The 26084-nt window shown below is 39.5% G+C and overlaps 1 protein-coding gene across 5 annotated transcripts in view; it reads left to right on the top strand.

Moving 5' to 3' along the window:
- dgkh (diacylglycerol kinase, eta) overlaps positions 1-25658 on the top strand; it is a 103885-nt gene extending 78227 nt beyond the window's left edge. For 3 of the 5 annotated variants that reach the window (XM_056252178.1, XM_056252181.1, XM_056252177.1), the window contains 12 exons: positions 412-544; positions 6767-6873; positions 7670-7795; positions 7875-7977; positions 18875-19037; positions 19485-19593; positions 19733-19872; positions 19961-20042; positions 21485-21576; positions 21704-21803; positions 21916-22207; positions 25455-25658. In XM_056252178.1, coding sequence (XP_056108153.1) covers positions 412-544; positions 6767-6873; positions 7670-7795; positions 7875-7977; positions 18875-19037; positions 19485-19593; positions 19733-19872; positions 19961-20042; positions 21485-21576; positions 21704-21803; positions 21916-22207; positions 25455-25642 — 1635 coding nt within the window. In that variant the 3' untranslated portion in view covers positions 25643-25658. The remainder of the gene's footprint in view (positions 1-411; positions 545-6766; positions 6874-7669; positions 7796-7874; positions 7978-18874; positions 19038-19484; positions 19594-19732; positions 19873-19960; positions 20043-21484; positions 21577-21703; positions 21804-21915; positions 22208-25454) is intronic. The other 2 variants (XM_056252180.1, XM_056252182.1) reach the window with 1 other exon arrangement.
- The last annotated feature ends 426 nt before the right edge of the window (positions 25659-26084 follow it).

Raw genomic sequence — 26084 nt, 5'->3', positions numbered from 1 at the left:
GCGGCGTTGAGTGTTGACTGTATGCTCACTTTGATATGAGATGAAGATGGTTATGTAAGACTCTCAGCCCCCGTGTTCTGCAATACCACACCCAGAACTCCAGCGCTCCACTTGCACCCCCAACTGAGGGCGCAGTCGGCCTCTTAAATCACTGTCCTGTTGCATCAAGGTGCTGCTGGTAGATGCCAGTGCCGGGAGCGCAGATGTTACGGGGGGCGGGGCGGTTGTCAGGGAGAGCCGTGGTGTGGTGTTGCACGCAGGAGGGTTGCGTCTCGTACACCTGAGGCTAATTTACATGTGCCAGTCTGTGTGTTGCATGTGTGTGAGCTGAAAAGCGTAGTCTTTGTTTTAGGGGCTCTGAAAAAGTCTTATCCTGGCGCTGCCAATTTGTCTTAACTTCTCCTTTGCTAGACGGCACAGTTTAATGTGGAACATTTCTCAGGGATGCACAACTGGTATGCCTGCTCCCACGCTCGCCCCACCTTCTGTAACGTCTGTCGGGACAGCCTCTCAGGGGTCACTTCTCATGGCCTCTCCTGTGAAGGTAGGTGTTTGCCCATCTCTCTCTCTCTCTCTCTCTCTTCTCAAATCCGTATGTCGGATAATCCCTCTTCAATTATGAAGCTGCTTCGCTCAGCGCGCTGTCCATCCCCAAAGGTGTCATATTTTCATCAAAACTGCTCAGGGGTGGTCAGGGATGGTTCAGGGTTACATTAGAGTCGGTTACACTGGTCAGAACTACTTAGTGCAGAAGCACAGCTAATTGAGGAGGAGAAGAGATGCGGACGGAAACGTATTGCAATCAATACACTGACGCCGAGTATCTTTCTTTTATTAGTTTAGAATTTGCATTTCAAGGATATTATGTTTGCTGCTTATATTAAAATTCTCTACTGCTGAGGTGCTTCCACATCAATCAGAGAAAAACTCTTGTTGCTTCTCTTGTTTGAGATTTAGAGGTATGAAACACTGCCAAAACACTCCACCTGTCTACCACTTAAAGTCAACTTCAAACACCAATCACAGACTATTGTACGTCAGTAATCTTCTGACATGTTTTTGAGTACAACGTATACTCGTCAATACAAATGGATGAGTTTGGATTTTATCCATCTGGAATTCAGATTTGGATTGTAAAAAGGGGGGATGGAGCCAGGTGATTATAGAGGAATTGTTGAAAAGTAACAGGGTAGTCAGGGTTTGCCTGGTTAACTTCAGCAGTTATACCATAACTATGCCTTATGTGATCTAAAAGCATGTTTTTCGATTCATGGTAATTCAAAAATAGCTGTATATTATGATTGGAAAAATGATCAAATTGCATTAAAAATGAAACAAATATTATAAATTATTATAAAATACTATATTATAAATTGTAGAAAAAAAATCCATTCCTATATTATATTACATTACATTACTAAAAGTAAATAAACTAAAACTATTTAAAAACAATAAAACCTATATAGACATTTAAAAAACAAAAACTTATAAAAATGACAAAATCACACAACATTGAAAATTGCTATTATGCACTATTCACTGGTTCATATTATTGGTTTTATTGATTGATTGATGGATTGATATACTGCCACAAGGGGTTCTAATATAGAGTGATCAGTCAAATCTAATTCATGGCTCAGGTGACTGGCTTAAAATTTTATAATACAATACAATTTGACATTTGAGGACAAAAAAGACAAACTTTTTTGAACCAATAATAGTTCATAATATGATCATGAACACACTTTAAGTATTAAAAGTTAATCTGTAAAAAGTTATGTCACTTTTATTTATATAATGCTTTATACAATACAGATCGTTTCTAAGCAGCTTTACAGTGATAATTAGGAAAATGATTAAATGATGCAAACAGAGTTCATTTCGTCTTTAAAGCAGCTCAAACAGTGCCATTGTTCAGCTGAAGTCAGTTCAGTGTTGATTCAGTTCCGTTAAATTAGTTCATTTAATCTATAAAGCAGTTCTGAAGAAAAACAGTGATGTCATCGTCCAGCTCTGTTTAGTTCTCATCCAATAGTGACAGTGAGGTCAGATCAATAATATTGTTGAATATTAAGTGTCTCCAACTAAGCAAGCCATAGGCGACAGTGGCAAGGAACCAAAACTCCATCAGGTGACAGAATGGAGAAAAAAACCTTGGGAGAAACCAGGCTCAGTCGGGGGGCCAGTTCTCCTCTGGCCAACGCACGAACACAGTGCCAGTCAGAAATCAGATTGTGGATTGGTAGCATTCATCCAGGTCCTTTTGCTTTAGGATCGGATTCATCACGCCAGTACGGATACAAAAAAAGGAGGGAAAAAAGTTTATAAAATATGGTATAATATTGACAGTTGATAATTGATTTTTTTTTTCCCTCATAAACAATCTTGATGTTAAAGTTTGTGGCTAGTTACTTGTAAACGACCTGCAGAGGAACATGCTGGCAGGTTAAAACAATCACTAAAAATACCTCATCCAGGGTCATGCATTATGCATGCTAATGGTGTGACATCATGTGGAAAGAGAGTGCTAATTACTTTCAGAGATATGCAGATGGTGCTCATTAAACTCGGCTGACTGTCATTGGCTCTCGCAAAGCAGGAAGTAAAAATAGTAAGTTGCTCATTCACGCCTCAGTTTTAATAAGGAATTCAAGTGAAACCCACACTGCATTGTGAATAATACAAGCCTCATCATCATAGTCGTTCTAATGTTTCCTAATGTTGATTTTCCACCTAAACATGAAGATGCCATTAAGAATGACAGTTTTCTGGAGTCACATTGCATTAAGCAAAAGTGGATTTGTGCATTGTGCGTGTGGTCGCAGTGGTCTAGAGAGCGATAATTAAGGAGCACTTTCCAGTGCTGTTGTCACGCGCTTGCGTTTCCAGCAAGCAGACTCAGTCCTGTCCTGAGTATTAATTACTGTATGTGTTGCTATAGAAAGATGATCTCATTTCTTTCAACAAACCTCTCATTACTATCTTCAGGCCTGAGAGCTGTTTCTGTTCATATGGAAATTGCTTTTGTTTTGGCTGTTAACTGACAATGGCGTTAGAGTGGACTATTAAGTGAACAATCAACATTATTTATAAAAGAGATAATTCTGGTCCTGGATGCTGATTGGTCGATACAGAACTCTAGCTGTGCTAAAGTGCACAATACAGTAACAGTTATCCCTTGTAATTGGCACTTCGCTTAATAAAATAATGTTTAAATATTTCCTAATTTTTATTAAGTAGTAATCATTTTATAAAACCTAATAAGGCCATGTTGGATTGTAAATATATTCTGCTTTTAAGAAGTTCCTACTTGCAGAAATGTGAGTTTGGTCAGAAACAATAGCCTATGCGTTTGTTAAAGTGGTGGTTGATTATGATTTCACTTTTTTAACTTTAGTTAGTGTGTAATGTTGCTGTTTGAGCATAAACAACATCTGCAAAGTGACAACACTCAAAGTTCAAAGCAATGGAGATATTTTCTTTTACAGAAATTACTTTTTAAGGACTTCAACAAATGTTGTCTCTTCTACTTTGTCCGACTCCGGTTTGAACATAAAAGGCTAAAAGTTTGTGAAATGTTCAGTGCATGTCTGTGTGAGGTAATTGAAGATGCTAAGGACACAAGTTGTTGTAGCTCCGCCCTCTTTGCCGGAAGCAGCAGCTCATTTGCATTTAAGGGGACACACATAAAACGGCGTGTTTTTGCTCACCCTCAAAAAGTGACAGTTTTAACATGCTATAAAAAATATCTGTGGGGTATTTTGAGCTAAAACTTCACATACACACTCTTCTTACTGTCTTTTTGGGTTATTCAAAAATAAAGGAAACTTTTTAGCGTTAATGCTTAAAAATGAAGAGCAAATGATGCTTTAGGTGTGTTGATGATTTATGTATTTATCATTCTCACACTGCTGCAGAGAATAATGGGAAATGTAGTTGCTTTATGAACTGGCTAAATGGGTAGAATTTTTTGCTTAATCTCTAATTTTTATTAATAGTACAGTACGCAATACTGTATCCATCCAAAAAATTAAGTTGTATAGTCAACATTCACAATAAAAATTGTGATCATTCCAATATGACTTGAAGACAGCAAAAATCATGGACGATTGTTGTATATATATAGTTGTAAGCACAGATCATTACTGAAACATTACTTAATTACTTCTTAAACAGCTTATTGAATTCCAAAGTGTAGTTCATTGGTTCAAAGATATGATGATCTTTATATTCTTGTAAAATCAACACAAGTTTGTACAATTAAATGTCTAGCCCTTGGTTTCCATTTGCGGTGTTGTAGCCAAGACCATTTCATTCAAGTCTGAGTCCGGAATAGAAGAAGGTCGAGTCTGAGTCAAGAATGAGACCAAAAGAGGGTTGTGTCTGAGTTAAGACAGAGACCAGAAGAGGGTCGAGTCCAAGTCAATACCTAGATCTGAAGATGGTCAAGACCGAGACAAGGCCCAGACCAGAAAAGTGTCAAGACTTAGTCAAGCCTGAGACCAGAAAAGTTTTTATTCTGATTCAAGACAGTGAGGGTCAAGGGTCAGACCTGAAGAGGGTCAAGTCCGAATCAAGACGAAGACCTGAAAAGGGTTGAGTCTGATTCAAGCCCAGAAAAGGGTCAAGTCCGAGTCTAGCAGAGGGTCAAGTCTGAATCAAGACAGAGTCCAAATGTTCAGAGTCCATGAGAAGACCAAGCCCATGGAAATATGGTCTTGGAATCAGACGCTATTTTAGTCTGAAGTACTACAAACTCAATCAGGGAGGCCCGACATATAGCACTGGACATTAAATTTGAAGCAGGATTACAAAGACCAGAGTTTACTGGTCAGCAGGTTAGCAGCATTTGATTTGATGTGCTGGTGTCCCAACAAGGCTTGACCATCTTTCCCACCAAGTTCTGACCAGAATGGGAATTAATGTAAGTTTACACCTGTCTTTTTACCAGGGTTCTTTCCAAGTTGAGAGACCTGAAGAGTAGAACTATCATTGCTGCTCATATTTCACTTTGATTTCCTACAGCAGCCAATCAATAAAGATTGATGTGAGACATGGGCCCCAACAAAAGAGGCAAACTCAATATTTCTCACTCTCTAATTTGACAGAGACTTCCTGTCCATTAGCAGCGCATCGTAAACAGTCTTACGTTCACTCAGCATTACTGAATTGTCTGTAAATGGTTTGCTAACAGCCCCGAAAATGACATTAGAGTCAGTTATTGGAGATTTGTTTTCAGAGCCATGTGAAATGGTCTGAGGTAAGACCAGCTCTGATTACAAGATGAGTGCGGAGCCCAAGCGAGATGAAGCGCTCTCTGATTAGCGTTATGAATCTCTGAAGAGGACGTGTGCGCTCTTGTCTCGGCGCATTAGACGTGTCTCCTCATTTATTATTGAGAGATGGCATTGCAGAAAGTGGAAATTCCCAGTGTCGGACATACCGCGAATGTTCGGCTTCCTTTCCAGTAAACAGCGCCGTTCAGCTCATATCCACTCCAATTCTGGAATACTCCAGGGAGGAAACACTTTCTGTAGTGACTGTGGCGTCCCTGCTGGCAGGGCTTGGCTGGGCTAAATGCATCTCTGCTCTGGTGTGATTAGCCATGTCATCACAAATCTGTGTAAATCCTACAGGACATTAGAAGTCCCGGCAGCATATGGAGGCGTAATGCACTCAGACACTGAGATGGGCTGATTTAACTGGATTTGAGGCTTTTTCAGGGTCTGAATCTTGGACTCTGGGCGCCAGTCAGCCCTGTTTGTACAGAACAATCCGGATCCTTAATGCGCAGGACGTGTATTCTCCGCTACTTGTAGAGACATCTGCACGGATTGCAGCATCTGTGTCAGGAAACAGCTGAGTGTACATTTTAAGTTCGTAGGAATGGAGGTGGCCACGGTAATGTGCCAGAGCGTTACATTATGGAGTACGAAGCCAGCCAGCCAATCAATCAGCCACTTAATTCTACTTCTGGAAACGACCAGATGAACAGTGCTAACTTGATTAGATCTGCAATGCAATTTAATAGAGGAAATCAACAAAGAACTGGAAGCCATTAGCTTATTGGACCTCACCCACACCGCTGGTGAGGACAGTACAGCGCCAGCGTGGTTAGGTTAAGTTTCCAGAATATAGAAGAAATCGATGCACAATTCAAAGTGCTTTCTGATGACAGATAACAAAATATCTGTTCAAGACAAAGACAAACGGTCTATTGTGTTTCCCTACTTAAGAAAGATTCCCACAGTAAACAATGCTAATAGAGATTAGAAATGTAGATTTCTAGATTGCTTTGTTATGTTATAGACCTGAAAATGTTCATGAAAAAGATGTTATTGCCAATGCTGCACAAATAATGTAACTGGCTTATTTAGAGTATTTAACGTAAGCTACCCACAGGTGAAACAGTTTAGAGGATCATGCATACATAGTGTACAGTAGGCTATGAATTAGGCTTGCTGCGGTAGTCAATAAGACCGGTGTTACACGGTGTTCGGCTATACACAGATTGCATTACTTGCCAACTTCGGCGTCGCCTCCATTGTTAAAATGCTTGATTGGCATAAATATATTAGTTTTTAGCATTTGGTTTTTCAAATACTTATTCAATGTTCTCCTCAGTTGAGCACTGTTTATTGTGCTTTTCCTGGCATCTTTTATTACCTCATATTTCTTTCTGCTGAAATGATAAAACCTTGATTGTCATATAAGCATCTCAAGGTTACTGCTGGCCAGACGTATAAGTGGTATTTCTCTCTTGCAGTGTGTAAATTCAAGGCCCACAAAAGATGCGCAGTCAGGGCCACCAACAACTGCAAATGGACAACGTTGGCCTCTATCGGGAAGGACATCATTGAGGATGAGGACGGGGTGAGTCTCGTAAAGCCTGTGGTTCAGTGAGCTAATGAATAACCTTTAAGTGAACAGAAAAAAGTCAGGTATATACAGTGCCTAGCATAAGTGAATACACCCATGCTAAAGTTGACTAAAAAGAGGAATAAAAAATCATCTTTTGGAAATTGATCTTAATGCCTTAATTAAAAAAATTAGGAAAAATCCAACCTTTAAGGGCACCAATTTTTTTTGTGAATGAATAATGCATCGTAAATAAATAAATGTTCTTCCTTAAAATACAGGGGGCATAAGTCAGGACACCTGTTAAATTCCCAAAGAGCCAGGCAGATTTTTATTTTTAAAGGCCAGTTATTTCATGGATCCAGGATACTATGTATCCTGATGAAGTTCCCTTGGCCTTTGGACTTAAAATAGCCCCGCATCATCACATACCCTTCACCATACCTAGCTGTAGAGATTGGCATGGTTTTATTTCAGTTAGCCTAATAGCTGGTTTGATTTGCATTGAGAGATGATCTTATGGAAAGTACCCCATGCCAATCTCTAGGTATGGTAAAGAGTACACAGTATGTGATGATGTGGGGCTATTTTAAGTCCAAAGGTCAAGGGAACTTTAAAAGTTAGAAAGAAAGAAAATTGGTGTCCTTAAAGGTTGGATTTTTCCTCATTTTTTTAATTAAGGCATTAAGATGAATTTCCAAAAGATGATTTTTTATTCCTCTTTTTAGTCAACTTTAGCATGGGTGAATTCACTTATGCTAAGCACTGTAAGTCTGGCGGTGTACATTTTAAATACATTTTTTTCCTATAGATTGCGATGCCACATCAATGGCTGGAAGGCAACCTGCCCGTCAGTGCCAAGTGTGCCGTTTGTGACAAAACGTGTGGCAGCGTGCTGCGCTTGCAGGACTGGCGTTGTTTGTGGTGCAAAGCCATGGTAAGAACTACATATCCCAGAATGCTTTATAACTTACTACAGAGAGCTTTTGAACTGTAAAAGCTGTCTGATTGGACAGGTGCACACGGCATGCATGGATATCTACCCCCGCAAATGTCCCCTCGGCCAGTGCAAAGTGTCCATCATCCCCCCTACCGCCCTCAACAGCATTGACTCAGACGGTAAGACTTTACTCTTCACAAGAGCCAGTTCAAGAGTGTATACACATAAATATTGATAAATAATCATTTAATGTATTAATTTAAATAATATTATTTATACAGTAGGTATACTTTATTTGATTGATAATGATTAAAATGGTTTATTCATGTTTAAAAAAATCTTTTTTAAATGTATTTATTATTATTATTATTATTTTGCTTTACTTTTTGGAGGTTATAATCTTAGTAAAATAAACTGTAAAATAAAATTAATTAATTCATTAATTAATTAAAAACAAATTAAAAACAGGTTGTTCTCTCCACTTATGTTTTTTTGTTTTGTTTTTGTTTTTTTAAGTGTGTATCTATTTATTTTTTTCGTAAATAATTTTTTGGACTAGGGTGGAAGTTTTGAGTTATGAAGTTTTCAATATTTTCATAGTACATAAAAACCTCTTATTTCAAAAGGTCAATGTCACAAAAAATGGATGGTTGCCTGATTGCGTTCTTATACATGATCCCACTCTGGATTTAGTGTATGATTATGAATCAGTGTGTGTGTGTGTGTGTGTGTGGTCCTGGTTAACCCTATGTTATGGGGACAAAATGTCCCTACTAAGATGGCAATATCCAAAATTCCTTGGCCTTGTGGGGACATTTTTTGGTCCACATGAGGGGAAAATAGCTTATAAATCATAGTGATGTTTTTTGAAAATGTAAAAATGCACCAAGTTTTCTGTGATGGGTAGGTTTAGGTGTAGGGGATAGAATATACAGTTACAGCATGAAAATTCATTATGTATATGGAATGTCCCCATAAAACATGAAACCGTGTGTGTGTGTGTGTGAGTGAAGTGGTGGGAGGAGCTCAGGTGGAGGGCTGCTATAGATGGAGCTCATTAGCTTTGCTAATTCCCAGGCTGCATGAAGAGCAATATCTTTTTCATTACACCTCTGACATCTTCAGATTTGATCATACAGATAGGATGTTTTTTTCCTTTCCTGAGAGACACTTTGTTCCTTTATTTTTCTTTCCATCTCCCCGGCATGTGTCAGGGCGGTGTGGAAAGTCACTTTCCCTCAGAGCATCTCTTCCCGACGCATGTAAACATCCGCCTCTGGTGGACCATGTGCTTGGAAAATTCAAGATGAGAGCAAACAAACGCACTCTCCCATACCCGGCTCTCTCTATCTCTTTCTGCATTATTATCCTGCTGCTGAGGATTCATACCTTGCCTATTTGCTCAGTCAGCCTGTCTCAGAGCATATGCCACTGATTTCCAGGAAATTGCACATTGCCTTTTATTGACACCTATATGAATGCTATTTAGAGCCACTTCATGCTCAATATCTTGAAGGTTTGAAAAAAGCTAAATGACTGTGTCCAAAAGCTGAAATATTCTGCTTTCTCAGGTTGTATGGGTAGAAACATGTGAATTCAGTTTTTGTGAAACATCCTGTCATCTGAGATGCCGCCTTCTGGTCAATTTTTTAAGGGGTCATAGTGTTCTTTGCTTGCAATATTGTGCCATCAACAAAAGAGCTTTAATGGCTCCTCTACCAAAACAAAACTACATTTCTATTTTTATTATACAGTGGCTGCATTTTTTTCCTGTTGGTGAACGATAAAACATTCTGACAGCTAATCAGAATCCACTTCGACTATAAATAGCTCAAGCATTTAGAGCAGCAGATGACGAAAGCACTTAAAATAAACAGAATGTTATTGTAAAATGGTGTGGAGGATAATATATAGTTATCACTAGTATTGTCATGGTACCAAAATTAGTAAAAACCCATCATGTCCTCCCATTTATTTTACCCCAGTAAAACGTATTAAATGGTTAATAAGGACACTGGACTGAATTAACGTTATCCGCGCATATGCTAAGTGTTAAGTACGCAAACTGAAATATGCTACAACATTAATAATGCAACCCCTAACATACCTGTAAATTGAAACTCACCTGCTTGAACGGGTGTCTGTCTTTAAGGTGCTTTAAGACGTTTGATATATTTCCTCCTTTCATCACAAAAATTTGATTACACAGTTTGCCAAAATGTTTTTTATTTTATTTTTGGTTATCAGTAATGTTCCCTTCATCTGCTTTAAATCCAAAGTATTTTCAAATGTGACTCCTTGCCGGGTGACCCTCTGTACTACCTGTACTTCAGAAGCTCTTGTTTAATTTTTTTTTTTTTTGGAACTGACCGAAGTACTAGTACTTTTGACACTAGTCATTGCTATAGTTATCTTTCTAGGTGTGACCAGGCTTGTCATATATGTGATTGGGCAGCTTGGTTTTCAAACACAGCCATTGATTCATTGATTTTATGAGTTTTGCAAGACATTTCCTCCTCCCCTACCACGAATGCTCGCTCTGTCTGGGTAAACTTAAATAAACAGTAAGGACACTAAAGCCTGGTTTCACAAACAGGGCTTAGATTAAGCCAGGATTAGGTTTTAGTTCAATTAGGACATTTAAGTATATTTTATAAACGTGCCTTAGAAAAACACATTACTGGTGTGATCTTGAGACAAAACAATGACATGGACATCTTTTAAGATACACTATATTGCCAAAAGTTTTGGGACATCTGCCTTTACATGCACATGAACTTTAATTACATCCCATTCTTAATCCGTAGGGTTTAATATGGAGTTGGTCCACCCTTTGCAGCTATAACAGCTTCAACTCTTCTGGGAAGGCTTTCCACAAGGTTTAGGAGTGTGTTTATGGGAATTAGAAGACTATTCTTCTAGAAGCGCATTTGTGAGGTCAGGCACTGACGTTGGACGAGAAGGCCTGGCTGGCTGTCTCCGCTCTAATTCATCCCAAAGATGTTCTATCGGGTTGAGGTTAGGACTCTGTGCAGGCCAGTCAAGTTCCTCCAAACCAAACTCACTCATCCATATCTGTATGGTCCTTGCTTTGTGCACTGGTGCGCAGTCATGTTGGAACAGGAAGGAAACTGTTCCCACAAAGTTGGGAGCATGAAATTGTCCAAAATGTCTTGGTATGCTGAAGCATTAAGAGTTCCTTTCACTGGAACTAAGGGGCCAAGCCCAACCCCTGAAAAACAACCCCACACCATAATCCCCCCTCCACCAAACTTTACACTTGGGACAATGCAGTCAGGCAAGTACCGTTCTCCTGGCAACCACCAAATCCAGACTCGTCCATTGGATTACCAGACAGAGAAGCGTGATTCGCCACTCTAGAGAACACGTCTCCACTGCTCTAGAGTCCATTGGCGGCGTGCTTTACACCACTGAATCCGACGCTTTGCATTGCACTTGGTGATGTAAGGCTTGGATACAGCTGCTCGGCCATGGAAGCCCATGGAGGTCTGTAGCTATTGACTCTGCAGAAAGTTGGCGACCCTGTGATGTAACGTGACCTACCACTTCCTGGCTGAGTTGCTGTTGTTCCCAATTGCTTCCACTTTGTTTTAAAACCATTTACCAACAGTTGATTGTGGAATATTTAGTAGTGAGGAAATTTCACGAATGGACTTATTGCACAGGTGGCAACCTATCCCGGTACCAGGCTCCTGAGAGCGACCCATTCCATCACAAATGTTTGTAGAAGCAGTCTACATGCCTAGGTGCTTAATTTTATACAACTGTGGCCATGGAAGTGATTTGAACACCTGAATTCAATATTTGGAGGGGTGTCCCAATACTTTTGGCAATATAGTGTATGTCAGAGGAAGTTGCTTTCAGTTAAAACAGCTTAAACATGCATTTTAGTCTGGGACTAGGCTTAAGCCCTATCTGAGAAACTGGAGGGAAATGTCAGACATGCACACTGCAATAAGTCGGCAAAAACCTGTAACTTGTTGTAACTTGCATGTAAATGCACCCATCAAGTACCAGTACTTTTGACAACACTAGTTATCACTAAAGTTAACGTTCTTGGTGTGAACAGGTTTTAAGTTGTTGGACAGCTTGGTTTCGGACACAGCCATTGATTCTGCAGTGGTGGTTTTCCGTTTTGCCATGTGTGAAGTCAAATATTGTGAGAACTGAGGACATTCACTATTGATCAGAACCTCAAAGCTCCTCTGTCTTTAATTGGCGGAGCACATATCGGATATAGAGATTAGTTGGGGCCAGACAGAAATGTAAGAAAATCAATGGCTGTGAAGTTTCGTCTGATCGCTTTGTGGCTCCTGTTAATTGGCTGTTAAAAATTGAAGAAGAGAATGGTGGCAGGATGGACAGATTGAAGACTGTTAAAATGCTAAAGCAGTAGACAGGGATACAGAAAGCATAAGGATGTGATGGGAAAGTAGGAGAGTCCGTCACGTGTAAGGAATCCCCCGCCTCAGTGCTAGGTGGCGAGGAGAGCTGCATCTTAATTCGCTCAGGGCTGCCTTTGGCACGTGCTTGAGCTTCGTGACTCAATTTGCCTCAGCCTGCCTCCAGGAGAGAGAGAGAGAGCGAGGGAAAAGAGAGGCAAGGCTTCTGTTAGACTCAAAGGGGTCTACTGACAGACGTCCACCCACGCGCCAATGTCCGCTCGCAGCCACACGGAGAAAACGCAAACCCACGCTCGAGGGCAACTGTCAGCATTACTAACACTCATGCATGCTTAGATCCATGTACGCAAACACAATGCAATACACACTGATGCATACAGGTACACAGAGGTGAATGCACTGTGCTTGCATGTGCACATGCAAACAATTCCTCAGACGGTTGCAATGGAGAGACAGGAATGTAAAAATCTAAAAGATGCATATGGCGAAGCTCATAAACTCATAAAGTGGGTTATTGCTCACAGCTACTGGCATGTTCAGAGACTGTTTACTGCACATGCCGCATGCGTGCACGTGATCACACCGACTGCCAGGATGTTTGGTGACAGCTCCTCATGCCCGGCTCTAATGAAGACAAAGAAATCAAAGTGCTGGATTATTTACACGCTTTGGTACACATCTTTTCCAGCGAAAACGGACTAGGCTGATGGTTTGCTTTTCCTTGTGCTGCAGCACAAAATTATTTCCACTTCTTTCTCTGTGATTCATGCTTGTCCAGGCATGAAGAAAACTGTTCCTAAGCAACACTGAGTCAACAAAAATCTCGGTGTTATCTTTTTTTAGCATGCAAGTTCTGGCATTTAGTTCCTGTAGTTTAATTTGTTAGCATGGCACTATTAAAGATTGCCAGGGAACACACAAACACATGCTGTATAAGCTAAACATGCAAAAACAAGACTCACGACAGTGTTGGGCGTTAGCATGTTGCTAAGCTAATAATGCAATACAACTAAGCATTTGTTGTAATTTTACAATAGGTGAAATAAATAATGATGCACAAAAACACAAAAGACACCAAAATTAAAGCCTTCATTTAGCCAAAAACCAAATCCGATATTTTCGGTTGCCGTTTCCTTTGCTAAGGTAACAATGTGATGCTCTGAAAGGTGCAGTAAGTGATTTCTGAGAAACACAGTTGATATTTGAAATCGACACCCAAACAAACATACCCCTTCCTTCATTGCTCCTCCCCCAAAAAGCACAAACTATGCTATGCAACACAGGCAATGACTAACAGCATCCGCATCAGACTGTCCCGTTATTATAGCTTATATTACAACAGCATATCTTGGATCTGTGAACCAGCAAAACCAATGTTGCTCACGTATCGAGCAGAAACAACACAACCTCTGCATCCGTTTTCAGGCCTTCCCACTCCAACATCTCTCCAGCGCTATCCCAGCTTAAGCTATTCCAATATTAACGCGGGTCCTACCCCTTGCCTCACTGTAACCGTCTTTTTTCAATTATATTCCTCTGACCTCTTTGGTAATATTTACATTTTCAACTAGGGATGCACCGAATCCAGGATTCGGATTCGGATTCGGCCGAATATTGGGAATTTTAACGGGGTTCGGTTTCTGCCGAACCTCAGAATTTTTTTCCACCGAACCGAACCCTAGGCTTGCACTACGCGCGCTACGTCGAAGTCACCGATCAGTGAATGACATCAAAGTACCGCGTGAACGAATAGAGAGCAGACGGCTCCTTATGCTTTTGAATTGCTCTCGCGGGACTTTGATGTCATAAACTTATCTGTCTGTGCAGCGCCGGTTCAAGTCGAACAAGCCTGTAGTGTAACGCGTTGTGTCAGGAAGAAAAATAGGGATAGCTCACAGCTAAAGTTATTGCAGAGGCCAGACTTACTCACGGAGGCGATTGGCATCTCACAACTCGCACTTTATTCCACAATCGAACTTGTGTAACTGTCTGTCACACGTTCTACCGTCCACAGCGTTACTTAACAAAATAAGGTAAAAATGAGCATCAAACAGAAATAACCCGCATACATGGGCATGTGTTCGAGGCGCACGACACATACGGCGCGCAGTTCTTAAAGGGGCCACACCTTATTTCCACCCGTTACAGTAGGTGGACCGTTCGAATGCAGTAGGCTGTGAGAAAGTGAAAATGGAACTCGTGAGCAGAAAAAGTGTTGTTTGGCAGTACTTTCAGTGAAAGAAGGCAATTCAAGTCGAGCTACATGTTCAATTTGCAATGCCGATTTGTCTCATGGTGGCAAGGACTCTAAATAGGCTACACAACATCGCCGCTGTTAAAATGCATAATGTTGCTTATTCTTTTTCTTTTTTTTACAGTTATAAAAGTAAAAGTAGTGTTTATTATTTACAGTAATAAAATAAAATGAAAAATCCACTTTGTTTACCTCATTAATGTGTTTACTGTGTTAATGGACTGAGGATGAGAGTAGGATTCGGTATTTGGTTTCGGATTCGGCAGAATCTTAACCAGTGGATTCGGTATTCGGCCGAACCCCACAAATCTGGATTCGGTGCATCCCTATTTTCAACAGCGTTTTTCAGAAATTGCTTACTGCACCTTTAAGTGTTACAACACATATCATACATAAACACTGAGTAAAATAGTCTAATTAGACTAAACTATTTTTTAAAATACTTTATTCCAATAATAAATGATTTATGTTTATTTATAATCAACTTTTTTGCTCGCTTCATCTGCCATCTTGGTTTGTTGCAGTGCATTCTTTACCTCCTTTAAAATAATGCTGCTTTAGCATTTGGCCAAAACAGGGTATCTACATTTTGTAAAAGCTATTACATGATATAGTGTCTAGTCACCTTATTCTCGGTGGAGACTTTAATTGCTGTCTGGACCCATCACTCGATCGCTCATCCACTAAGCACATCTCTCCATCTAAATCATCTAAAGTTGTTCAACTGTTTATGGAGCAGTATGCTGTCTCGGATGTATGGCGCTTCTTCAATCCCAGTGATAAGCAGTTTTCTTTTTTTTTCTCCTGTACATGGTACTTTTACTCGAATTGACCTCTTTCTCATTGACAACAAGCTGCTCTCTTCTGTTAACAATTGTTTCTACAGTCCTATAGTTATTTCAGATCACGCTACTATCATAGTTGATATCTCATTTCCTGGTGTGTCCTTCACGCGATCCCCATGGCGTTTTAACTCGTTTCTTCTTACTGACCCGGATTTCATAAAAAACATTGATGGTCGCATTGATCTTTTCATTTCCACTAATGTTAATTCAGACGTGTCAGCGTCAACAATTTGGGAGGCATGCAAAGCTTATTTACGTGGAGAGATCATTTCTTTCTCTGCCTTTCGGAAAAAAAACACTGTTGAAAGGAGTATCTCTATCTCTAGGGAATTGGCTGACCTGCAGTCCAGATGCGAGGATGCACCTGAACCCGAACTTATAAAAGAATTGCTTACTAAAAAGTCTGAATTTGATATATTGGCTTCCGACGGCGCAATAGAAGCATTACTTAAGTCTCGTCACAGCTATTATGAATCTGGTGATAAGCCAGGCAAAATATTGGCTCACCAAATTCGACAATCTGCCTCGGCTCAACATATCTTAAAAATTAATACCGTCAATGGCACAACTATTAACCCTCAAACTATTAATGACCAATTCAGGAATTTTTATGCTTTGTTATACACTTCTGAGTGTTCATCTGATGAGGCTCAGTTGGATAGTTTCCTTAGGCCCTTAAACATTCCTTCCATTGACCCTGAGACATCTTCTAGGATGGATGAGCTTTTTACGGTAGATGAAATTAAAGATGCGTTACACTCCATGCAGAATGGGAAATGTCCGGGGCCTGATGGTTTTCCTATTGAATTTTTTAAAGCATTTACAGATAAACTTTCCCCACTACTGCTAAATATGTTTAACGAATCTTTACAATGCGGCATACTCCCTCCTACTTTAAGACAGGCCACCATTTCACTTTTATTGAAGAAAGGCAAGGATCCCCTTCTCTGTAGTAACTATCGCCCTATTTCTTTATTATGTGCGGATGTTAAAATATTAGCTAAAATGCTGGCAAGGCGTCTAGAGGCTGTTTTGCCTTCAATCATTTCTACAGACCAAACAGGGTTTGTCAAGGGAAGGCACTCTTTTCACAATGTCAGGCGTCTATTTGACATATTGTACTCTCCCTCAACTTCTACCACCCCTGAGTTGGTTATTTCGATGGATGCAGAGAAGGCATTTGATCGTGTGGAGTGGCCTTATTTGTTCCATACATTAAAAAAGTTTGGATTTGGCTGTAAATTTATCTCTTGGATCAAACTTCTTTATGCTTCTCCTTTGGCCCGTGTCCGCACAAACAATGATTACTCAGATTATTTTCCCCTTGGACGTGGTACTCGGCAGGGCTGTCCCCTTTCCCCCTTATTGTTCGCCATCGCTATTGAACCATTGGCAGTGGCCCTTAGATCTAGTCAAATGATGGGCATTATAAGAGGGGGCGCTGTGCACAAACTGTCTTTATATGCTGACGACCTTTTACTTTTCGTCTCTGAGCCAGACAGATCTATACCCCACGTTTTAGATCTACTGAAGGTATTTGGGCAGGTTTCGGGGTATAAACTGAATCTTCATAAGAGTGAACTCTTGCCTATAAATTCAGCAGCTATAGCTTACCCTCTTTCAAAATTGCCATTTAAGACATCATTAAATCAATTCAACTATTTGGGCATCTGCGTAACTAAGAACTACTCTGACCTGTTTAACTGTAATTTCTCTCCTCTGTTGGATCGATTGACCAAAGATCTTCATCGTTGGTCTCTATTGCCTCTTTCTCTTGCGGGTAGGATAAATTGTATAAAAATGAATGTACTGCCTAAATTTCTGTATCTTTTTCAATGCATACCGGTTTTTATTCCAAAACGTTTCTTTCACTCTTTAGATTGCACTATTTCTCAATTTATTTGGAATGGAAAAACTCCAAGAATACAGAAAGGCATTTTACAAAAAACTAAGGAGCTGGGGGGTTTAGCACTACCTAACTTCTTGTTTTATTACTGGGCTGCAAATGTTCGTAATATGTTAATCTGGTGCTGTTCCAGCGGTCAGCCTCCACCCTGGTTAAGGGTCGAGGAGGCTGCTTGTGGCAGCACTTCGCTTACGTCTCTTTTGTGTCTTCCTCTCTCGTTATCACCTTTAACCTTCTCCAGTAATGTTATAGTTAAAAATTGTCTTAAGATCTGGCGTCAACTCAGGCGGCATTTTACTTTACAGTCAACACCTCTTCTATGCCCTGTACATTCTAACCCCCTCTTTCCTCCCTCTCTCATTGATAAGGCTTTTGCGGCCTGGTTGGACCATGGGATCATTTCCATTAAACATCTTTACATTGACGGAACATTCGCTTCTTTTGAACAATTGACTCAAGTTTTTGACTTACCAAGGTTCCACTTTTTCAGATACTTGCAAGTCCGTGACTTTGTCCGTAAGCATTTTCCGGGGTTCCCCTTGATCCCTCCCTCCACCATTGTCGATACCATATCAAATATCAATCCTTATCAAAAAGGGGCCATCTCTACGATTTATAATACCTTTTTCACATGTTGCTCTTTGGATTCTGACAGTCTGCGGACTACCTGGGCTAGGGATCTTAATATAGAGATAGAGACAGATACATGGCATTCGATTTTGAAACGTGTTCACACGTCATCTGTTTGTGCTCGCCACGGGGTTTTACAGTGTAAAGTGGTCCACAAGGTACATTGGTCTAAAAGTAAATTAGCCCGTATGTTCCCTGACATTGATCCAAGCTGCGACAAGTGTCATGTAGAACCGGCTAATCTAACTCTTTATCTCTTTTCTGGGAGTCGGTTTTTGACTCACTTTCCGCTATTACTTCAGTCAATATCCATCCCTCTCCGCTAATCGGCTTGTTTGGAGTTTTACCTCCTAATTACTCATTGCCGTCTCATTTCGCAGAGTTGGTAGCTTTTCTTACGCTGCTAGCGAGACGTTGCATTTTGATGAACTGGAAGGGTCCTCGAGTCCCTTCTCATACTCGGTGGATAAAAGATGCCTTATTTTTTGTTAAATTGGAAAAAATTAAACACTGCCTTCGTGGTTCCATGATTAAATTTTCAAGAATTTGGTTACCCTTTTTTGAGCATGTTAAATCTCTGCAACTGGACGGAGTCTCAATTGACTGACTGACCACCCAACCCTGCACTTTCAGTGGTTTTTCAGTTTTCAACTGATATTATCGTTAGCAGCACACATTATTTTCTAAGTTTTGAGGTTACTCAACTTTACTTGCTGGACCTAGTTAAGGCTGACCTTGTCCTATTTCTGTATTATGACATAAAGCTCTGTTATATATTACATACTATACTAAACCTGTTAGTACTGTGAGGGATTTTGTGATGGTGTTTTTGTATTAATGTTTTTATATTTTTATTTTTTTTATTTTTATATTTTTATATTATTAGTTCTTATATTATTTTTTTATATTGATTGTTTGTCTTTGGTGTTGTGAAAAATTCAATAAATAAATCATATATAAATAAAAGCTATTACAGTTAAGAAGTTTATAATCTTTTCCGTTCTTTTCCTGTGACAGGTTTCTGGAAGGCCACCTGTCCCCCATCATGTGCTAGTCCACTCCTCGTGTTTGTCAACTCAAAAAGCGGAGACAACCAAGGGGTAAAATTCCTGCGTCGTTTCAAACAGCTGCTCAATCCCGCTCAGGTCTTTGACCTGGTCAACGGTGGACCTCATTTAGGGTAAGACTTGGATGCCAAAGGTCGCGGAGATTGAACTATTGATCATTGTCTTAGAAGCAAATCAATGCTTTTGCTTGTTTTGCTGGTGTTTGGATAGTTGACGTATAATGAGTCTTTTTGCACTTTTTTACAATCAACTTCCAGATTTCATATTAAAATGATGCAGTGTATTTTTCAGGTCCCATAACCATTTGTGTTATATTTGTATCCATTTTATTAACCTTTTGGCTCATTTTAATGATCCTACAGTGGGACGAATTAATTTTTAAAAGAACAGATATTCCATGTAGTCTTAAATAACCGCAGGCATGATTATAAAAGAATTATAAAAGCACTGTTTAAAATAGGTTTAGGACGTCAAGTACCCAATATGTATGTATTTCAGGTCAACTACCCAAACCTTCTCTCACTTAAACCTCTATTTTAACACTCTTTTCTCTTTTAAAGCCTTCGCTTGTTCCAAAAGTTCGACAATTTCCGAATCCTCGTGTGTGGAGGAGATGGAAGCGTTGGTTGGGTTCTGTCTGAAATCGATAAACTAAATCTTCACAAACAGGTGATTAAAAAAAGTACTCTTCTACACCATGTAAAGCTGTCCCTGTAAGGTTAGGACTTTGCACACGAGTGTTGAGCAGATGTTTATGAGGATTTCTTAATGAACTGGCTCAGTGATATGAACCGTCTCATGTTGGCAGTGCCAGCTGGGCGTTCTGCCGCTGGGCACCGGGAATGACCTGGCACGGGTGCTTGGTTGGGGGCCGTCGTGCGATGATGACACGCAACTCCCTCAGATACTGGAGAAGCTGGAGAGAGCCAGCACGAAGATGCTGGACAGGTACAGAGCGCACCCTAGCATGTGTCCAGAACTATGTCACATGTATAATATTTGTGTCGTTGGCTACATCTACAGCTGCTGTTCACAGGTGGAGTATAATGACGTATGAGATTAAAATACCTCCCAAACACAGCTGCCCCGTCACACCTGAGGAGGCAGAGGATGGCCAGGTACTAGCAACACATTAACTGCAATGCATACATTTGCTTCAACACCATTAAATGGGTTGTTGACATGTCACAGTGTCACATGCTACACTTTATCTAAGACTAGGTGCCGCAAAAATATAACAAAGACGATAGCACATCTTTCAGTTGTGTTTCAATCACAATCACTGTAAACATAAGAAAACATTCAGCACATCCATTGCAGTCTGCTTCGCAAACAAATGGCTCTTATAACCTGGTTCTATTTTTTAAAAAGACTCACGAATCAGTCTCAAACTTTTAAGTTATTTGTTTGAATTGGTTTAACGACTGAATTGGTAGGAGCGAATTAACACCTAAATCACTTACTGAACCTTAAGCCGTTATTATTAATCAAAATTAAGAGACTGTTACTAATATTTGTAATTGAGATTTGTGAGATTTAATACGTTTCTCAGATTTAATAATCTCAGCAGAATTGGAGCGCCAGATTCAATTTTTTTTAGAATTACTGCATCCCTTGAATGCTCATTTATGAAATATTTTGGCTAATTTGATTATGCGTTTTTAGCTACCAGCAACAAATTTTTACTATGTGTAAAATCCATTCAGCATAATTTAATTCGGTCAGATTTACAGATGTTCTGCAAATTTTCGCGGGCAAAATCCTGTCATTACCATTGGAGTCCAAGTGATCAGGAATTTCACGAGGGCAAAAGATTTCCCCACGCTGCCCTAATGAAAAAAAACCTATACCAAAATAGATTTAAATACACATATTTCATACTGTATTTAGTACACTACAAATCTATTAACAAATTTACTGACATATCGCTTGAGACTTACTGATATAAATATTATAATTCAACTTTATTTGGAATATTACTTCTTTATTGCACAATCTACATTTCTTAATATTAAGCCTAAAATGTGTTTTAATATCACTATTAGTAAGGATATTATGATTTCTGTATAATATCAGTCTATGCAAGATATTTAAAGTGCACCTAAAGTATACTTGCAATAGTTCCATTTTAGTACAAGCAAATATACTGAAGTATATCTTAAGTATACACTTAAGTATAAGTGTTGACCAATAGAAAGCTGTTTGATTTGAAAGTAACTTCTGTGTGAGTGGTGTTTCATATATCGCTGCACCTTTTTTTTTTGCCCACAAAAAAAATAAAATAATTCTGATTGGACCGCACCTTAATTGCTCAGATTGTCCCCTCAAAATCAGTACAGAAAATGAGAAAATATTCTGTAGATACTCTCTGGGCTTGCTGATTATTGACAGATTTTTCATATAATAATCATAAAAAAAAAAAAAAAAACATTAAAATGCTAAAAAATATTTTTTATCATACAGTTTTCATTTCTCCGGAAATGTTACTTTTCTCTCTCTCGCCCAGCTATTGCAATTTATGAATATGAATATGATGTGTGATGAGTATAGGTGGCTTTAGTTACAGATATCTGCTTATGAGGATTCAGTGGCTGCTCATCTCACAAAGATCCTGAACTCAGATCAGCACTCAGTGGTCATATCTTCATCAAAGTGAGTCGTCAGTCTCACACCATACTATTACATATAGTTCCACTCTGGTTCCTATTCCACTACTAACAGAACAAACACAAGCTACTACAAAGGCAGAGTTCCTCTCATCTTCTCTCTTCTCCTCCAGGGTATTGTGTGAGACGGTGAAGGAATTTGTGGCCAAAGTTGGGAAGTGTTACGAGAGAAGCAGTGACAGCACTGTGGAAGCTGATGCTCTGGCCCTCAAAGTGAGTCTGTGATGTTTCACATCATGACCTCTGACAGCTTTCTAAGTCATTACTCAACAGAAATACAATGAAAATGCAGTATAAACATATTTATCCCTTTGTTCTCTTTCAGCAATGTACGATTCTGAACGAGAAGCTGGACTCGCTCCTGCAGACGCTGAATTTGGAGGCCCAGGCCATGACGCCCTCAGCCCTCACCACACCACCCATCGTGGAGGAGGAGGTGGAGGAGGAAGAGCTGGATGAAGAGGAAGATCTGAGTGAAGAGTCTATAACGGAGCTGAAGGAGAATGAGACCGAGAAGGGCTCTGCCCATAAGCTCTTCAGACCCCGCGAGCAGCTTGTACTGAGAGCCAACAGCCTGAAGAAAGCACTCAGACAGATCATCGAGCAGGCGGAGAGAAGTATGATTGTCCTGCTTGTCTTTTGAATAGAAAAGCAACACTTGATCTGTTGCTTACAGAATGTAGGCTCTGAATATAGGCGTCTCCTAAGGCGAGTAATCACATGACACGAATTGATTATATTCAAACGAATTAGCCACATTTACATTTAAAGGTTTTAGAATGGGACCTGTGTGTTTTTCTTGATCTTCAGGGATTTCTGTTCATTTAAATGGGGGATCAATATGTGTGTCAATAAATCAATAGTTTTTAGCATTCTCTGTAATACTCAGTCTCTAGGGCTGGGGAATTTATATGCAGTAGTGTGCAAAAGTCTTAGGCCAGCTCCAGCGTTGTTGGTTTAGCAATGTTTTAATGGCCATCCATTTTTTTGTGTGTGGTCTCTTTATTAAGATACAAACAGAAAATACAGGAAATATGTACACAAAATGTAAAAAATAAATAAAAGTAAAGCAAAAATCTGTATTTAGTGTGACCTCCTGGACTTCTTCCAGTTTCTCAAAGAATAATAATAATAATATTTCGAAAGTTTTCTTGGCCTCCCAGTCCTTTTACATTCAATTCAGGTTTAAGAGAGCCAAGTTCCTGCTATTGCTCAAGTTTAAGGGGAGGTCACCAAATGCATTATAGGTCGCATTAGCCTATAGAAGAGACTGAGAAATAATTATACATGGTCATTATACAATTGCAATAGCAATTTTAAAAACATGAACTAATCATGAGCAATACATTTGTTACTGTATTTGTATACTATCTTAGTTAATAAAAATACAGTTGTTCATTGTTTGTTCATGTTACTTCACAGTGCATTAACTAATGTTAACAAATACAACTTTTGATTTTAATAATGTATTAGTAAATGTTGACATTACCATTAACAAAGATTAATAAATGCTGTAAAAGTACAGTAAAAGTTTATTAGAGTAAAAGTGCAGTTTATTATTAGTTAATGTTAACAAATCTAGTTAACTAATGAAACCTTAATGTAGTGTTACCATATACAGGTCCTTCTAAAAAAATTAGCATATTGTGATAAAGTTCATTATTTTCCATAATGTAATGATAAAAATTAAACTTTCATATATTTTAGATTCATTGCACACCAACTGAAATATTTCAGGTCTTTTATTGTTTTAATACTGATGATTTTGGCATACAGCTCATGAAAACCCAAAATTCCTGTCTCAAAAAATTAGCATATTTCATCCGACCAATAAAAGAAGTGTTTTTAATACAAAAAAAAAAAAGTCAACCTTCAAATAATTATGTTCAGTTATGCACTCAATAGTCAATACTTGGTCGGGAATCCTTTTGCAGAAATGACTGCTTCAATGCGGCGTGGCATGGAGGCAATCAGCCTGTGGCACTGCTGAGGTGTTATGGAGGCCCAGGATGCCTCGATAGCGGCCTTAAGCTCATCCAGAGTGTTGGGTCTTGCGTCTCTCAACTTTCTCTTCACAATATCTCACAGATTCTCTATGGGGTTCAGGTCAGGAGAGCTGGCAGGCCAATTGAGCACAGTAATACCATGGTCAGTAAACCATTTACCAGTGGTTTTGGCACTGTGAGCAGGTGCCAGGTCGTGCTGAAAAATGAAATCTTCATCTCCATAAAGCTTTTCAGCAGATGGAAGCATGAAGTGCTCCAAAATCTCCTGATAGCTAGCTGCATTGACCCTGCCCTTGATAAAACACAGTGCACCAACACCAGCAGCTGACATGGCACCCCAGACCATCACTGACTGTGGGTACTTGACACTGGACTTCAGGCATTTTGGCATTTCCTTCTCCCCAGTCTTCCTCCAGACTCTGGCACCTTGATTTCCGAATGACATGCAAAACTGAGCAACAGTCCAGTGCTGCTTCTCTGTAGCCCAGGTCAGGCGCTTCTGCCACTGTTTCTGGTTCAAAAGTGGCTTGACCTGGGGAATGCGGCACCTGTAGCCCAATTCCTGCACACGCCTGTGCACGGTGGCTCTGGATGTTTCTACTCCAGACTCAGTCCACTGCTTCCGCAGGTCCCCCAAGGTCTGGAATCGGTCCTTCTCCACAATCTTCCTCAGGGTCCGGTCACCTCTTCTCGTTGTGCAGCGTTTTTTGCCACACTTTTTTCTTCCCACAGACTTCCCACTGAGGTGCCTTGATACAGCACTCTGGGAACAGCCTATTTGTTCAGAAATTTCTTTCTGTCTTACCCTCTTGCTTGAGGGTGTCAATGATGGCCTTCTGGACAGCAGTCAGGTCGGCAGTCTTACCCATGATTGCGGTTTTGAGTAATGAAACAGGCTGGGAGTTTTTAAAAGCCTCAGGAATCTGTTGCAGGTGTTTAGAGTTAATTAGTTGATTCAGATGATTAGGTTAATAGCTCGTTTAGAGACCCTTTTCATGATATGCTAATTTTTTGAGACAGGAATTTGGGGTTTTCATGAGCTGTATGCCAAAATCATCAGTATTAAAACAATAAAAGACCTGAAATATTTCAGTTGGTGTGCAATGAATCTAAAATATATGAAAGTTTAATTTTTATCGTTACATTATGGGAAATAATGAACTTTATCACAATATGCTAATTTTTTGAGAAGGACCTGTATATAATTAAAAAAGACATATAAAAGAAGATTGTAAAATGTGTGAGATGCAGCACACTTTTATGTGAAAAATATGGTTTGTTTGCCAAATTCTTCAATTAGTTTTCACTAAATTAACACAGGTAAGTGATATTAGGCCATTTTCATGTATTTTAATTAAATATAAAAATACTGAGTGATAAAAAAGTCCATATTTACTTCAGAACTTATTTTTTACTAAAAGATTAAGGAATATGGGAACATCCAAGGTTATTTCCTAGTGATGAATCTCACAAATCAGAGTTTTGAATTGATACATTGCGAAGGGCAGTTACAAGTGATTCATGGAAATTAATTGAATTTAGCAATTCTAGTTGCATTTCTGTTTTAAAGTCAGTGTGAAGTGATATAAGAGTAATTCTTGATATCAGTCACAAAAAGAGTTGTTTCAGAGCTGGAGCAGTTCACAAGACAAGAAGGGATCGTGAAAACAGTCGTGACACGATTTTTGGGAAGCTTAAAAAAAAGTACATTCAAAAATTTGTGATGTTCACAATGTTGCTTAATGTTATACCTCCTGCAAAATCATGATTATGTATGTAATATTACCCAGCCCTACCTTATTGTATGTGTCCACGTGCAGAAGTGCATGAGTAAGATGGTTGTGTTTCTCTGCTGTAGTGGTGGATGAGCAGAACGCTCACACCGAGGAGCAAGAGCTGCAGTCTCCAAATGACTTCAGGAAGGACAGCGAGGACGAAAACAAAGACAACGAGAAGGACGAGGACACTAAAGAACTGGAATCTCTGCCCTGTGAGTTCACACTTTTAAATCTTAGACATGCTGTCGCTGTTATCCGTTTCCTGTGAGACACAAAGTGTTCTTGCTTACCGCCCTTAAAAGCTAAATCCTCCATTGGGTTGTATGTGAATGTGATGGAGCCGTTGAAAAGCGTGCGTGAAAAGGCTATTCTTTCCAAAGAGTGGAATGATGTACTGTGCACACACAGTATGCACATTTGCTGTGTGCTTAGAATACATAGATGATTTATTATAGTTGCCAAAATGGCAATTATACAGTAACGGAGTAACTCTGCACTAGGTACTACTTCACCACAATGCTATTCACATGACTTGACTTTCCATTACCAGTGTGAGAAAAAAAACTGGAAGTAATATTAGTCATGGTTTTAAACATCTCTTTTTAGACTCGTTTGATCAGACTGTTGAAAGTCTGAGGTTAGGGTTAGGGGGGTATTTTTGCACAGAATTACATTCAAAATACAAAATAACCCACCACTTGTATGCAACA

This window comes from Rhinichthys klamathensis, unplaced genomic scaffold (genome assembly GCF_029890125.1).
Source record: "Rhinichthys klamathensis goyatoka isolate OS25496 unplaced genomic scaffold, OSU_Roscu_1.1 h1tg000093l_1, whole genome shotgun sequence".
In the NCBI taxonomy this organism is placed as follows: Eukaryota; Metazoa; Chordata; class Actinopteri; order Cypriniformes; family Leuciscidae; genus Rhinichthys; species Rhinichthys klamathensis.
Note: the sequence above shows the minus strand (reverse complement) of the source record. Positions and strands in the feature narration are given on the sequence as shown.